This window comes from Sciurus carolinensis, chromosome 5 (genome assembly GCF_902686445.1).
Source record: "Sciurus carolinensis chromosome 5, mSciCar1.2, whole genome shotgun sequence".
Classification (NCBI taxonomy): Eukaryota; Metazoa; Chordata; class Mammalia; order Rodentia; family Sciuridae; genus Sciurus; species Sciurus carolinensis.
The window spans coordinates 141,274,670-141,286,242 of record NC_062217.1 but is presented as its reverse complement, the minus strand read 5'-3'; the positions used below and the strand labels follow the sequence as shown (position 1 = coordinate 141,286,242).

Genomic DNA, 11,573 nt, shown 5'->3' with positions numbered 1-11,573 from the left:
AAGGTTGTTTAAAAAAAAAAAAAAAAAAAAAAAAAACAACTAAAGGGCAGGTCTGAGAACCACTCAACTCCATGATTCTCAGTTTGGCATCCATTTTCTCCTCCATCTTCTCTTTCTTCAGATCCAACTGCAGCAAATAGTTCATTTAGGTTCCTTCCAATTTGGGCCATGAAGACATAGCTGATATTGTATGAAAGGAATCTTAAGAAATTTCTTTGCCATATCACCACTTCTCATTTAGTCAAAATCTTGATTGCTTTTAGGGAGATTAATGAAATGGAAAGAGAAAAAAATACGATGAGTACATCAAGAGGTGACGTACACAACATACCTCACCTAGTCAGCAGCCCTTTGATTTAATTGACCATTGACGTTGTAGTATTTTGTTTACTCTCCTGTTTGGTCCACCACTCAGCCAACTCCACTGCTTTGAAAATAAAACAAGATTCCAATATGAGTTTTAAATGCAAATGCATCATAAACAATTGGTGTGGCATTCCAAGTGGTTTCAGGGAGTGCAGCAATGTAAGTAAGCAACTAACCGCTCAAACACCACAGTTACTAAAATATTTCCCATCCTGACCGGAGTAGCGTTTCTAGAGAATATTTAACAGGGAGCATTTTAATGCTTCTAACGATGTTGAAACTAAAGAACAAATATTGACGCAGAGGGCACCACACTCTCCTCAAAGAGTAAAATACATCCTTTATAAAAGGAAAAAGCACTTGGCCAAAATATCCCCAAACCCCTGCACAACTGGTCCTTAGAAGGCACAGGAGCCACTTTGGCACAGCCAGGGCCTGGGCACCAAGACACAAGGCATCATCGTAGGTCTCTTCTCTCTCTGTGAGGCCAAAGTTTCCCTCCAAGCCGACTTGAGCCTCCAGCCAGCGCTACTGGGCTTGGAGGCCACCCCAGACCGCAGCTGGCGCTGGCACAAGGGCTGAGTAACTGGGCCAGGACTTGGCCCCGTGGCTTGTCGCCGCTGGAGAGTTTGGCCCAGCGAGGCCACCCTGCGCGGCAGCTCCACCAAGCCCGGCGGCACTGGAGGTGAGGCTGGCCCAACGGGACCCTCCCTGCGCCCCGGGTGGCGGTGAGTCAGGGCGCGTTATGCAAGTGCTGGCCCGGCCAGCCCCCGGCGCCTCCCCTAGGTCCTTCACCCCGCACGGTTACGAAAGCGCGACCCCCTCCCCCCGGGGCCATAAAGCCGCGGGGCTGCCGGGCGGGCCTCGCCTCTTTTTCTCCACGCGCGCCCGGACGCGGTGGCTAGGCTTGCGCGCGTCTCCGATTGGTGAGCGGCGGCCGGGCTGTTCTCTGGGGTCGGCGGCGGGGGCGGCGGGGGCGGCGGGGGCTGCGGCCGCGGCAGGGCGGGCAGGGCTGGCAGCTGCGGGCCGGGGGGCCCCGGGGGCCCGGCGCTCACCGCGATGCGATTCCCGCAGGGCTGACTCCTGGGCAAGATGGAGTGGGTGTGGGCGCTCGTGCTGCTGGCGGCGCTGGGCAGCGGCCGCGCGGAGCGCGACTGCAGGGTGAGCAGCTTCCGAGTCAAGGAGAACTTCGACAAGGCTCGAGTAGGTATCAGCCCGGGAGGCCCCGGAGGCCCAGGTGGTCCAGTCCCACCTTCCCCTACTTTCCAGTGGCGGGTCGTGGACCCGAAGACACCAAACCCCGGCTCTCCCTTTCGCAGTTTTCCGGAACCTGGTACGCCATAGCCAAGAAGGACCCCGAAGGTCTCTTTCTGCAAGACAACATCGTCGCCGAATTCTCCGTGGACGAGTACGGCCATATGAGTGCCACCGCCAAGGGACGAGTTCGTCTTTTGAGGTCAGTGGCCTCTGGGTGACTGTGTGCGTAGTGTTGCGCGGTCCCTCAGGCCCTTGCTTGCCTGAGCGCCAAACACTTTCTGGGGAGGGAAGGGAGCACCAGGGTGGGTTGGAGGGAGGAAGCTCTTTGCTGGGTTTGGCTGAGGATCCCCTTGGCTTTTGCAGTAACTGGGAAGTGTGCGCAGACATGGTGGGCACCTTCACCGACACGGAAGACCCTGCCAAGTTCAAGATGAAGTACTGGGGCGTAGCCTCCTTTCTCCAGAGAGGAAGTGAGTAGGCAGCTCAGTGGGACCATTTTGGGGATAGGAGGCACACCTGCCAAATTGCTGGGTTTCAGCTCTAGTTCACCCTTAGGAAGAATGGCCCCCGGGGAAGATGCAGGGTGCAGGAACCCTCAGCCCACCTGAAGTTAGGGAGTTGGGATTGGGAGGAGAGAAAACCTGACCCAACTGAAAGGATCTTTGAGCTTGCCAGGGGCCAATTTCCAGTTATCTATTGTGCCAGGGTGCGTAACCTGTCCCACACTTTCTCCTCCTCCCCACATCACCACTTCACCTGACTTTTCATTTTCTCCAACCCTTTGGGCTGAATTCTTGAGACAACTTGACTGGAAGCCCCAACAGAGGCTGAGATCCCCATCCAAGTTTGGAGGGAGCATTGTGCATGGGGTGAGCTCACTCCCGGATGTCCTGCCTGCTGATGCCGGGGTTCTGAGCCAGGCAGGGTGTTCTGGATGGCAGTGGCCTCTTCTCTCTCTCCCAGCACTAGAACTCAGATGTGGAGGGTGGTTGGGAACTCTAGGCAGGTCATCTTAAAACTTGGCCTACTCATGAGAACACATTGTTTGCTCTTTTTACTGCCCCCCGCCCCCATGTTTCCTAAGTTTCAAATCTGGAGTCTACTTGGTAGAAGTCTCAGGCCAGGAAATGTATCATGGAATCTCAGGGAGAATAAACCCTAGGGAAGGGGTTCAACATACAGATGAACAGACTGAGGCCCAGAGAAGGAAGTGCTTTGCCCAAGATCATACAACAAGTTTGAGGGAGCCAATTCCAGAAACCGGGCATTCCCATTTGCAGGCCCAGATTGGGTGACCCTGAACTGCAGAGTCTCCTAATACAGATGGACCATTTGTGCTTTCCTTTGAAATTGAACCCAGGGGCTGTTGAAGGGGATGCTCTTCCATTGGTGGTCAGGGCAGAAGTGCCCTTTAGGTAATTCATTGCTGTACGTGCAACATTCTATCTTTGACTTCCTCTAAAGTCATGTTAATGAAATTGCACTTTTATCAAATTACATTTTTAGTGTTGATTTACACTGTATAGGAGTTGTTATACTACAAGTGGAGAAAGCTTTTAACCTTAGAAATAATAAAAATTATTTCTGATAGTGAAGCAAAATTCCTCAAGTGATTCATTAGAGTAAAAAATATGTTTTTCTGGTAACGGATTATAAAAGCCAATACTAGGTGGTACAAGATTCCTAATTTTTAGAAAGAATAAACACATAATCCTCCTCAGCACTTTGAGGTGTGCTCCTTAAAGGAACAGAATTTTGTTGACAATGCATTTAGGGATAGGGTGAGGAAGGACCTAATGAGGAGATAGGGCTTTGTCTCTTGTCTCCTATCCCTACCAAACTATATTAGCTCCACTTTTAACTCTTATGTATTGGGATTCTATCTAAGATTTCATTTGGAGGGGCAAAAAAAGTATTGAGATCTCAAAAGTGATTGCTACAGATACTGAGTGAGATAAGTGTAATGTAGAAGGCGTAAGGATGGATTCCTCCTTAGGTTGCCTTTCAGAAGAGAAACTGCCCTGCAGTGGTTAGGCAGGCCCTATTAAAGTTAGGCTACCTGAGTTCAAATCCCAATTCAGCCACCACCTGTGGGACCATGGATTTTTTTCTTAGCCTTTCCTATGACTCAGTTTCCTCCTCTGCAAAGTGAAGGTGGCCATAGAACCTACCTTATGGAGTTGTATTATGAGGATGCAATGAGTTGACATGCAGAAAGCACTTGACCAGTGCCAGTGACACAAATTCTCTGTAAGTGTTGATATTGTTGCTTCTTGTTACCTTTCCAGAGAGGAAATCATGACTTTACATTCTGAGACTAGAGTGGGAGAACTCGCAGACACCATTGGGTGCAAGTCTCTTGTTTTACAAGTGAAGAAACTGAGTCACTGGCCCAGGGGACGTAGCTAGATGGTGACACCTCTTAGCTCAAAAGATGTAAAATGGCACCAGCTATCCCTGTTTTCTGAGTATTTCACGAACTACCATTCGATGGTCTGCCTTCTGCTTTTTGTGCTTCTCTTGGAGTCCTCTTTAAAAACTGCTTTCATTCCTCATGCTAATTTCTTTCTTGCTGGACCTTGGTCCAGGAAGATTTGGAGGTCTCAGAGAGAGAGGCCTACATTCCCAGTCTTGCCCCTTCTCCACATTCTGCAACTCACTGAATGGATATATTTGCACTCAGATGAGGAGACGGTAACTCAAGGGCAAATGCTCATTAAATTTGTTGTCAAATTACTTAATGGTTAAATATAATAAACATATTCTGAAATATTAAATTTCAGTGTTCACAGATTGGCTGTGGCTTGCTGCCTCAGCCTACAGCTTGCTCTGACCTTCTTTTCTCCTAACTCTGCCAACTGAGCAGGATATCTCAGGAGCTAAGGATGTTTCCTATCTTGGTTGAATACAGGCTTCGCCATGAACAAGATACTTTGAAATCCAATTACCTTAGCCATGAAATGGGGATAGAGTAATTCCTATTTTGTGAGACCGTTGGAAGAGCTAATTAAGGCAATTCATGAAAATGCTTAGCATGATACATAGTAAGTGCTCAATAAATATTAGCTATGATTATCATTGTTTTGGGCCCTCCCAGAAAGACTTGGATAAAGACTTTCCTTTTGTCCTTGTCCCAGGAAAAAAATCTGTCACACTGCCAGTAAAAGGGACCCTTGTCAGGCTGAATAACAATGCCAACTTGAATGTTTACATTGCTGTTTCTCAAAGTCAGGTCCCTGGATCATCTATATCTAAATCAGCTGTGGTGCTTGTTAAATGCAGATTTTTGGGCCTAAATTCAGATTTATTGAATGAGAAGCTCTTGGGATGGCCCTGAGAGTATGCTCTTTGGGTATGTTCCTTCTACAAATAGAAGTTCGAGAACCACTGGTCTAGATAATTCAATCCAGAAAGTTATCTTGGCCACTCAGGTATCAAGGCCTCAGACTCCACTGACCTTATTGGGGCCCATTGGATTATTCTGATGATTAGTGAAGAACTACATAAAATCTGTCACCTAGCTGACTCAGATACTGTGAGGCCTAAGAACCACAGGAAGCATTCACCTTGATCCTGGCACTTTGGATGATTGGCAGGTGCGGTTTTAGGAGCTGAAGGGAAATTGTTCCAGAACCATAGCATTGAGTGACAGGTTTTCAGCAGAACCAGGTCACCAAGACAATTTCTGCTACCAGCTATTTTCTTTGATTGGGGACTGGCAATCCAAACCTCTAAACCAGTGTACACAATGAGTACAGTTGTAGACACAGCTGAAATGCAGCCCCACTTCCTGGGGTAGTGGAGGGGAATCAGGGGTAGTGACCACATAGTTGCTGCTTCCAGCACTCTGCCTGCCTAGTTCTCTGCTTGCAATTATTAGATACTGTCTGGAAACAGTCAGGGTTGTCTGGTTCTCTGGAGGACCCTGCCTAGCTGCTGGAAGTGAGGAGGCTGGAGAAGCAAGCTCATTGTTTCTGCTCATGCAGATCCTCTCTTGCAAATACCCTTAGAAAGGAGAGTCTGGTCAAGGTTGTTAGGATTTAAACTCTTTATTCTGCCAAAAAGAACCTGGAGAGAAACCAAACCAACTTAGGCCTTCTTTTAAAGTAAGAACAGTAATGACTTTACTAAAGTCATGCATTGAAAGTTACTTAGTTTCTATGTAGGAATTCATACTCTGGCAACAATATTGGAAAAACAGTTTTTTTTTAAAGCTGCAGTTTTGCCAAGCTAAGCTGCCTGGTCCAGGAGTGGAGGTAATGCTTCAAAGGTTGGTGCTTTTGTGTCTGAGGGTCAGACTTCTGGGGCACCCATGATGACACAGTGATCCCATAACCAGGGAAGAGATGACCTCATCCAGGAATGAAAAGTCTGCCCAGATCTCAGGAGCCTGGGAGGGAGCTCGCGGTTAGGGTGAGGCCTAGCAGCAGCCCCATGCCTTCTATTCCTGGACCCACCGCTGAATAACTTTGTGGTCACTGCTGAGTAGTCTTCCATTTGGGTCATCCCCCAAAACTGGCCTCTGACACTTACCCTGGGACAGCCTGGGAGATGCAGGGGTGACTTCTTCCTCCTGACAGGTTGGAGATGAATTGAAGAAGTGACCCATACCCTGTTCTATCATAACTTTCCTCTTGGGCCTGGGTTTGTACTGAACCCCATTTAGGTTGGCACTCCAGAGATCCTGAGAGAGGCACCCCAGGGGAGACTTAGGGTGAGCTCCAGAGATGGCCCCACACCTTCTAGTACAGGAGTATCCAGTCTCTCTGCCTTCCTGCAATGTGGAGCACCACATGGGCAGATCATTTCTTGGGTGCAAGATACAAAGGCCTTTGGTTTCTTGTGCCCTCTGGTCTCAATGTACGTAGTATCTGGAGACTCTGGTGTAGGGGTTAAGTATGTGGATTCTGGAGTCCCATTCCTGGGTTAGAATTCCAGTTCTGCCCTGCTTTTTGTGATCCTAGGTGAATTATTCAATTATTCTCTGTCTCAGTTTCCTCATCTGTAAAATAGGAATTGATAGTATGCACTTTAGGTTCAACGTGAGAAACAACTGAGAAAACACATGGAAAGTGTCCATACAGTGACTGGCACCTAATTTAGTGCTTAGGAGGTACCAGCCACAGATCCATGTCAATGAGAAGGTTAAATTAGGCAGAGATGTGGCATCTCTACTGAGAACCACTGGTCTCGATAATTCAATCCAGAGAGTTATCTGAACACTGTTCCATCTTTGTGGCAAATCACTCACATACGTTCTTCTTATTTCCTATTCTGCCTTTGTTGATATTTGTACCGCCTTCATTTACACTTAATCTTTGGTGCTTACATCTCACATTTTAAGAATAAATATGTTCTAAATTCTTCAAGGGCTTGGATCTGCCTCTGCTGGGAGTCCTGAAGAGTATACACTCTTAGAAGAAGTTGCTGATGCTGGACAGTAGGCTTCTTGTGTCCCCGGAGGCAAAAACTACTCTCTTGCCAGCACAAAGGATTGGGTTCCTAAGCAGAAAAGAGGGTGGAGCCAGCTAAGCCAGGATCATCAAAGAGGCGTCCTCCAGTGGAGTGAGGCGAGAGGGCAGTAGGTCAGTGAGATGAGTAGGAGCTAGCACCTGCACCAAAAAGACAGTCCTGGTTCTTGAGGCTAACATAAGTTCATGGCCATTAGACAAAGACATAGATACTACCAGAGGGTAGATGGCGAAGATGGGTTTGTTCTTTGATTTTAATGGGCTCGCATTCTCAACTGTCCCTTGGAAAGACACTGTATCATTTAGCATCAGGGAGCGAGCGAATCGTGAACATGAATGTGGTTTCCCCTGTGCCAGAACTCTTGTCTATAAAGAAAAGCAAGATTCTTTCTCAATCGCCTGGTTTTGCAAAAGTTGTCAGAAATCTCCGTAGTCTCCTGCTTCCTAAGAAAATGCAGCCGAGTCCAGGAAGTCCCTGGTAGTGAACTGTCAGGACCTCTGTGCCCACCGAAGGCAAGGTGTCAGTTGACCCTGGCTGTCTGGCTTGCAGATGATGACCACTGGATCATCGACACGGACTACGACACGTTCGCCCTGCAGTACTCCTGCCGCCTCCTCAACCTCGATGGCACCTGTGCGGACAGCTACTCCTTTGTGTTTGCACGTGACCCCAATGGCCTGAGCCCCGAGACACGGAAGCTGGTGAGGCAGCGGCAGGAGGAGCTGTGCCTGGACCGGCAGTACCGGTGGATTGAGCACAACGGTGAGTGACTCTTCCCCGGGGCCCAGGGAGCCGCATCCAGGCCAGGGAATGACTTGCATCTGCACTCAAGAGAAAGCGGAAGTCTGAGGAGCCCCTCTGGGCCCCAGTCTTGGTCCTGCTGCACCAGATCTTTCCTTGGCCTTATCCTTGGTCCTATGTGGGAAGGGGGACCAGAGGCCTTTTTTCAAAACCCTGGAACTTTTAATTAAGTAAAACACTTTCCTTTTATTCTGCTACCTCAAACCATTTCACTCCTGGCTCCACGGCCCAGAAAAACCATTCCAACTGAATGAATATTTGGGGGGATTAAGTGTCCCTGGTAGAGAACTGGACAGTGAACATGGCCATCAATGTAAAAATGTAAACAGAGACATCAGCATAGCAAGTGCAGACAAGAGCGATGTCAACAGATGTTCTTTATTCTCGATGAAACCAAATAATCATTATGTTGATTAGCTGGGTTTCCTCACTTCAGTTTTTTGGGGGAGCCCCTAGGACAACCACAGGATATTTTAATAGATATTACCCTTGTCTGATCTGGACTTAAAAATGAGGAACAAAGTGCAGAAAAATGTGCTATTTTGGATTGACACTCACTCCTTTAAGAATCCAGATAGGTCCCCCCTAAAGTGTAGAGAAAAATGGGGGATGAAACTGAACATTTCTGGTGGGCAACTAACTGACCCACTACTCCAAAAAGACAAAAGAGAGCAAACACATAAATAGGCGAGCACGCCTCACCCTGCAGGGCAACCACACGCAGGGCTGGTAAAGCATTCCATTCCTGACAGGCACAGCCCAAAGCCCTTCACCTGCCGTCACCTCGGTTAATCCTCAGAGACGCCTTCAAGTACACACTCATTATCCACATTCTGCAGATGAGAAAATGGAGGCTAAGAAAGATTATGAACATTGCCCATGATCTCCAGTAGGTAGCCGAGTTGAATGCAAACCCAGATGTTTATGACTCTGATGTCCCTTGTTGGCATCACTTGTGACACATGATGTGGGACATGGTGGACACTCTTTGGAACTTCCGGCAGTAAGGATGAGATCAGGTTGACTTGGCCCTTGTGTCCTGAAATAGGAGCCTCCACCACTCTGATGTGCACTGAGGCACATATGGCAGAAATAAGAGGAAGCACTGTTTCATGCAGTAGGTCCTGTGCCCTCCGCCCCATCGCCCCGGAGAATTCCACAGGGTTCAGAAACAGCCTGGAGAGCGTTTATGAATTGCAGTACATCTGACTCTGAGGGTTTCCATCTGCTGTGATGTATTCAAATGAAAAATCACATGAATGGATCCCGGCTCCAAGGCTACCTCCGTGTTCATTATTTACAGAAACAACTGGTCCGTCTTTCTGTTATTAATTAGTGGCTTTGTTTTCTGCATTTCAGGTTACTGTCAAGGCAAAGGAGGAGAAAACCTTTTGTAGCAACATCAAGGACATAAAGTTTCATTTGAAAATTTCTGATTAACTCTCAATCTGCATCTTTATTTATCTTAGGAGTTTAGTTTGTCCCCCCTCCTTCCCTTCCCTTGGTGAATATAAAACCTCAGTACACATCAAAATCCGCATGGGAATGAGTGGATCTGTTTGCGTCACTGTGGATCTTACAGAAGTTTCCTGAGGGACCATTTGAGGCTTGGAATTCCAAACTTTGATTTATTAAAATATAGTCATCAACTTCCTGTAATTTGAAGTTTTATTTGTATATGCCAATAGGGTATTCTCCCCTTGCACTCTCTGCAGGAACTTTGACTCATTCTAGTGTCTAACCTCTATTATTAAGACTGCAGTTTCTCCCATTTCCAGAAAAAGGGGTTTCCTCATTAACCCAGGAAGGCCTTAATTACCATCCTGGCCAAGGCACAGAGACCCAAAGAGGAAATAAGTGTGGCTACACCAGGTCACCTATCTTAGGCAGTGCTGGGCCTATGTGATTGGCAAATCAGCTGGGTTTGAGAGGCCTAGATGCATGATTGGGAGAGTTCTAGGAAACAGCCCTATTCTTCCTTGCCTCTAGCACATGATTCACTTATTCCAGGTGTGGTCAGCACATTGAAGGAGGCAGCCTCAGGGTTTCCAGGGAGCAGGGAGGAGGGATGGATGTGGCAGATGTGCTCTGGAAACCAGGTCAGTAGGTAAGCTCACAGTGTACCCCACCTGGAGTGTGCATGGAGAGCTAGGTGGGGGCAGAAGCAGGCAGGACTGGGAAAGAACACTGGGGACCTACACCATTAGCAGCACTTGGGAGTTTGCATACAAAGCCCCTTGCCTCAGTTTCCCAAGGGTTCCCAGGAGTGACAGTTTCTCATCTTCAAAAACCAGCAAGTCAGCCGGTTACAGAGGCACATACCTGTAATCCCAGCAGCTCAGGAGTTCAAAGCCAGCCTCAGCAAAAGCAAGACACTAAGCAACTCAGTGAGACCCTGTCTCTAAATAAGATACAAAATAGGCCTGGGGATGTGGCTCAGTGTTCGAGTGCCCCTGAGTTCAACACCCTGTACTTAAAAAAAAAAAAAAAAAAAAAATCCAGCGAGTCTTTTGTACGAGATAATCTTGGTTTTAAGACAAACTCCAACTCAGATTTGTAGCTGTGTGTTTTGGGGCTGGTTACCTGGCTTCTCTAAGCCCATATTTTTATCTTAAAATATAGGGAAACAGGCTCTGCCTGATGGGACGCAGTGAAGATTGAATGAGGCGATGTCTGTCAGGACACTGAGGGTCTACGCAAACCCTAGCCATGCCAGGCTGCATCTATGAAGTGCATTGGGAGGTGGGAGTGCTGGCATTGTCCAGGGGTCAGGGAGACTTTGGGTCCCCCACCTCCATGTGCCTCATTCTCCACGACAGACAGGAGACCCTGGGCCACTGGAAAGTTCTGCTTTTCATTCTCGTGGGACAGCGGGCTCTCACAGGTTGGTTCCTCAGTTTCAGTTTGGCAGCCCCAGAAATCTATAAGATCTTCATGTATTCCTTCCAAAAAGAGCTTGAAATCACCAAGTCTACTAATAAAAGATGAACAAAGATTCCTTGTTCTTTTGTCCGTGAACTCATGGTTGCCATAAATCTTAACTTTGGAAGCAAGCTACTCCTGAAACTCCAGGAGCGGTGGCGACAACTCTGGGTCTGATTGACTTGGCAACAAAGATTCACCGAGTACCTACTCTCTGGTTACCGTGTCCACCCAGTCATTGGCCCTGCCCCCAACTGCTGACTTGTCACTGGACTGGCTTTGACTCTGGTTTCTGCCCTTTCTCCATTTTCTCCCAGGGTGTTTCATAAAGTCATAGGTCTCTGAACATCATCCGTATCTCCCAACACAATTGCACATCCAGGCCCAAGCTGTCCACATCTCCATATACAACTGCCTGCTGTGTTTGGATGTCCCCCAGGGATTTCAAACTTATATGCTACAAATGAAACTTTGCTCTCTCACCCCATTTTTCTCCCAGTCTTCTCCATTTTTGTTGCCTGCTCCACCATCTAACCAGTCCAGGCTAAAAACCTAGGAGTCACCCCAGAGTCCTCTCTTTCTTTCACATTCTACATGCTTTCCATTAAAGTGTGGAACTGTCTTTGTGCCACCCTAAGTATATCCAAGATCAGTTCTCATAATCCATCATGAATGACACCCACCTCCAGATCCCCAGCAGCTGCCTAAGTGCTCTGCATTTTCATTGCTCTTCAAAGTCTGTCTCTTGCACAGCA

At 47.7% G+C, this 11,573-nt stretch overlaps 1 protein-coding gene across 3 annotated transcripts; it reads left to right on the top strand.

Annotated features, from left to right (window-relative positions):
* Positions 1–802: 802 nt before the first annotated feature.
* Rbp4 (retinol binding protein 4) lies at positions 803–9,550 on the top strand. 3 transcript variants are annotated; one of them, XM_047554225.1, is made up of 6 exons: positions 803–1,051; positions 1,441–1,569; positions 1,686–1,822; positions 1,987–2,093; positions 7,645–7,857; positions 9,256–9,550. In XM_047554225.1, the coding sequence occupies exons 2-6, from the start codon at positions 1,459–1,461 to the stop codon at positions 9,291–9,293; spliced, it is 606 nt and encodes a 201-aa protein (XP_047410181.1). In that variant the 5' UTR covers positions 803–1,051; positions 1,441–1,458; the 3' UTR covers positions 9,294–9,550. The 3 variants fall into 3 exon arrangements, with proteins under 3 accessions (XP_047410181.1, XP_047410180.1, XP_047410179.1); XM_047554224.1 differs by lacking the exon at positions 803–1,051 and adding an exon at positions 1,076–1,094; XM_047554223.1 differs by lacking the exon at positions 803–1,051 and adding an exon at positions 1,138–1,292.
* Positions 9,551–11,573: the final 2,023 nt, after the last annotated feature.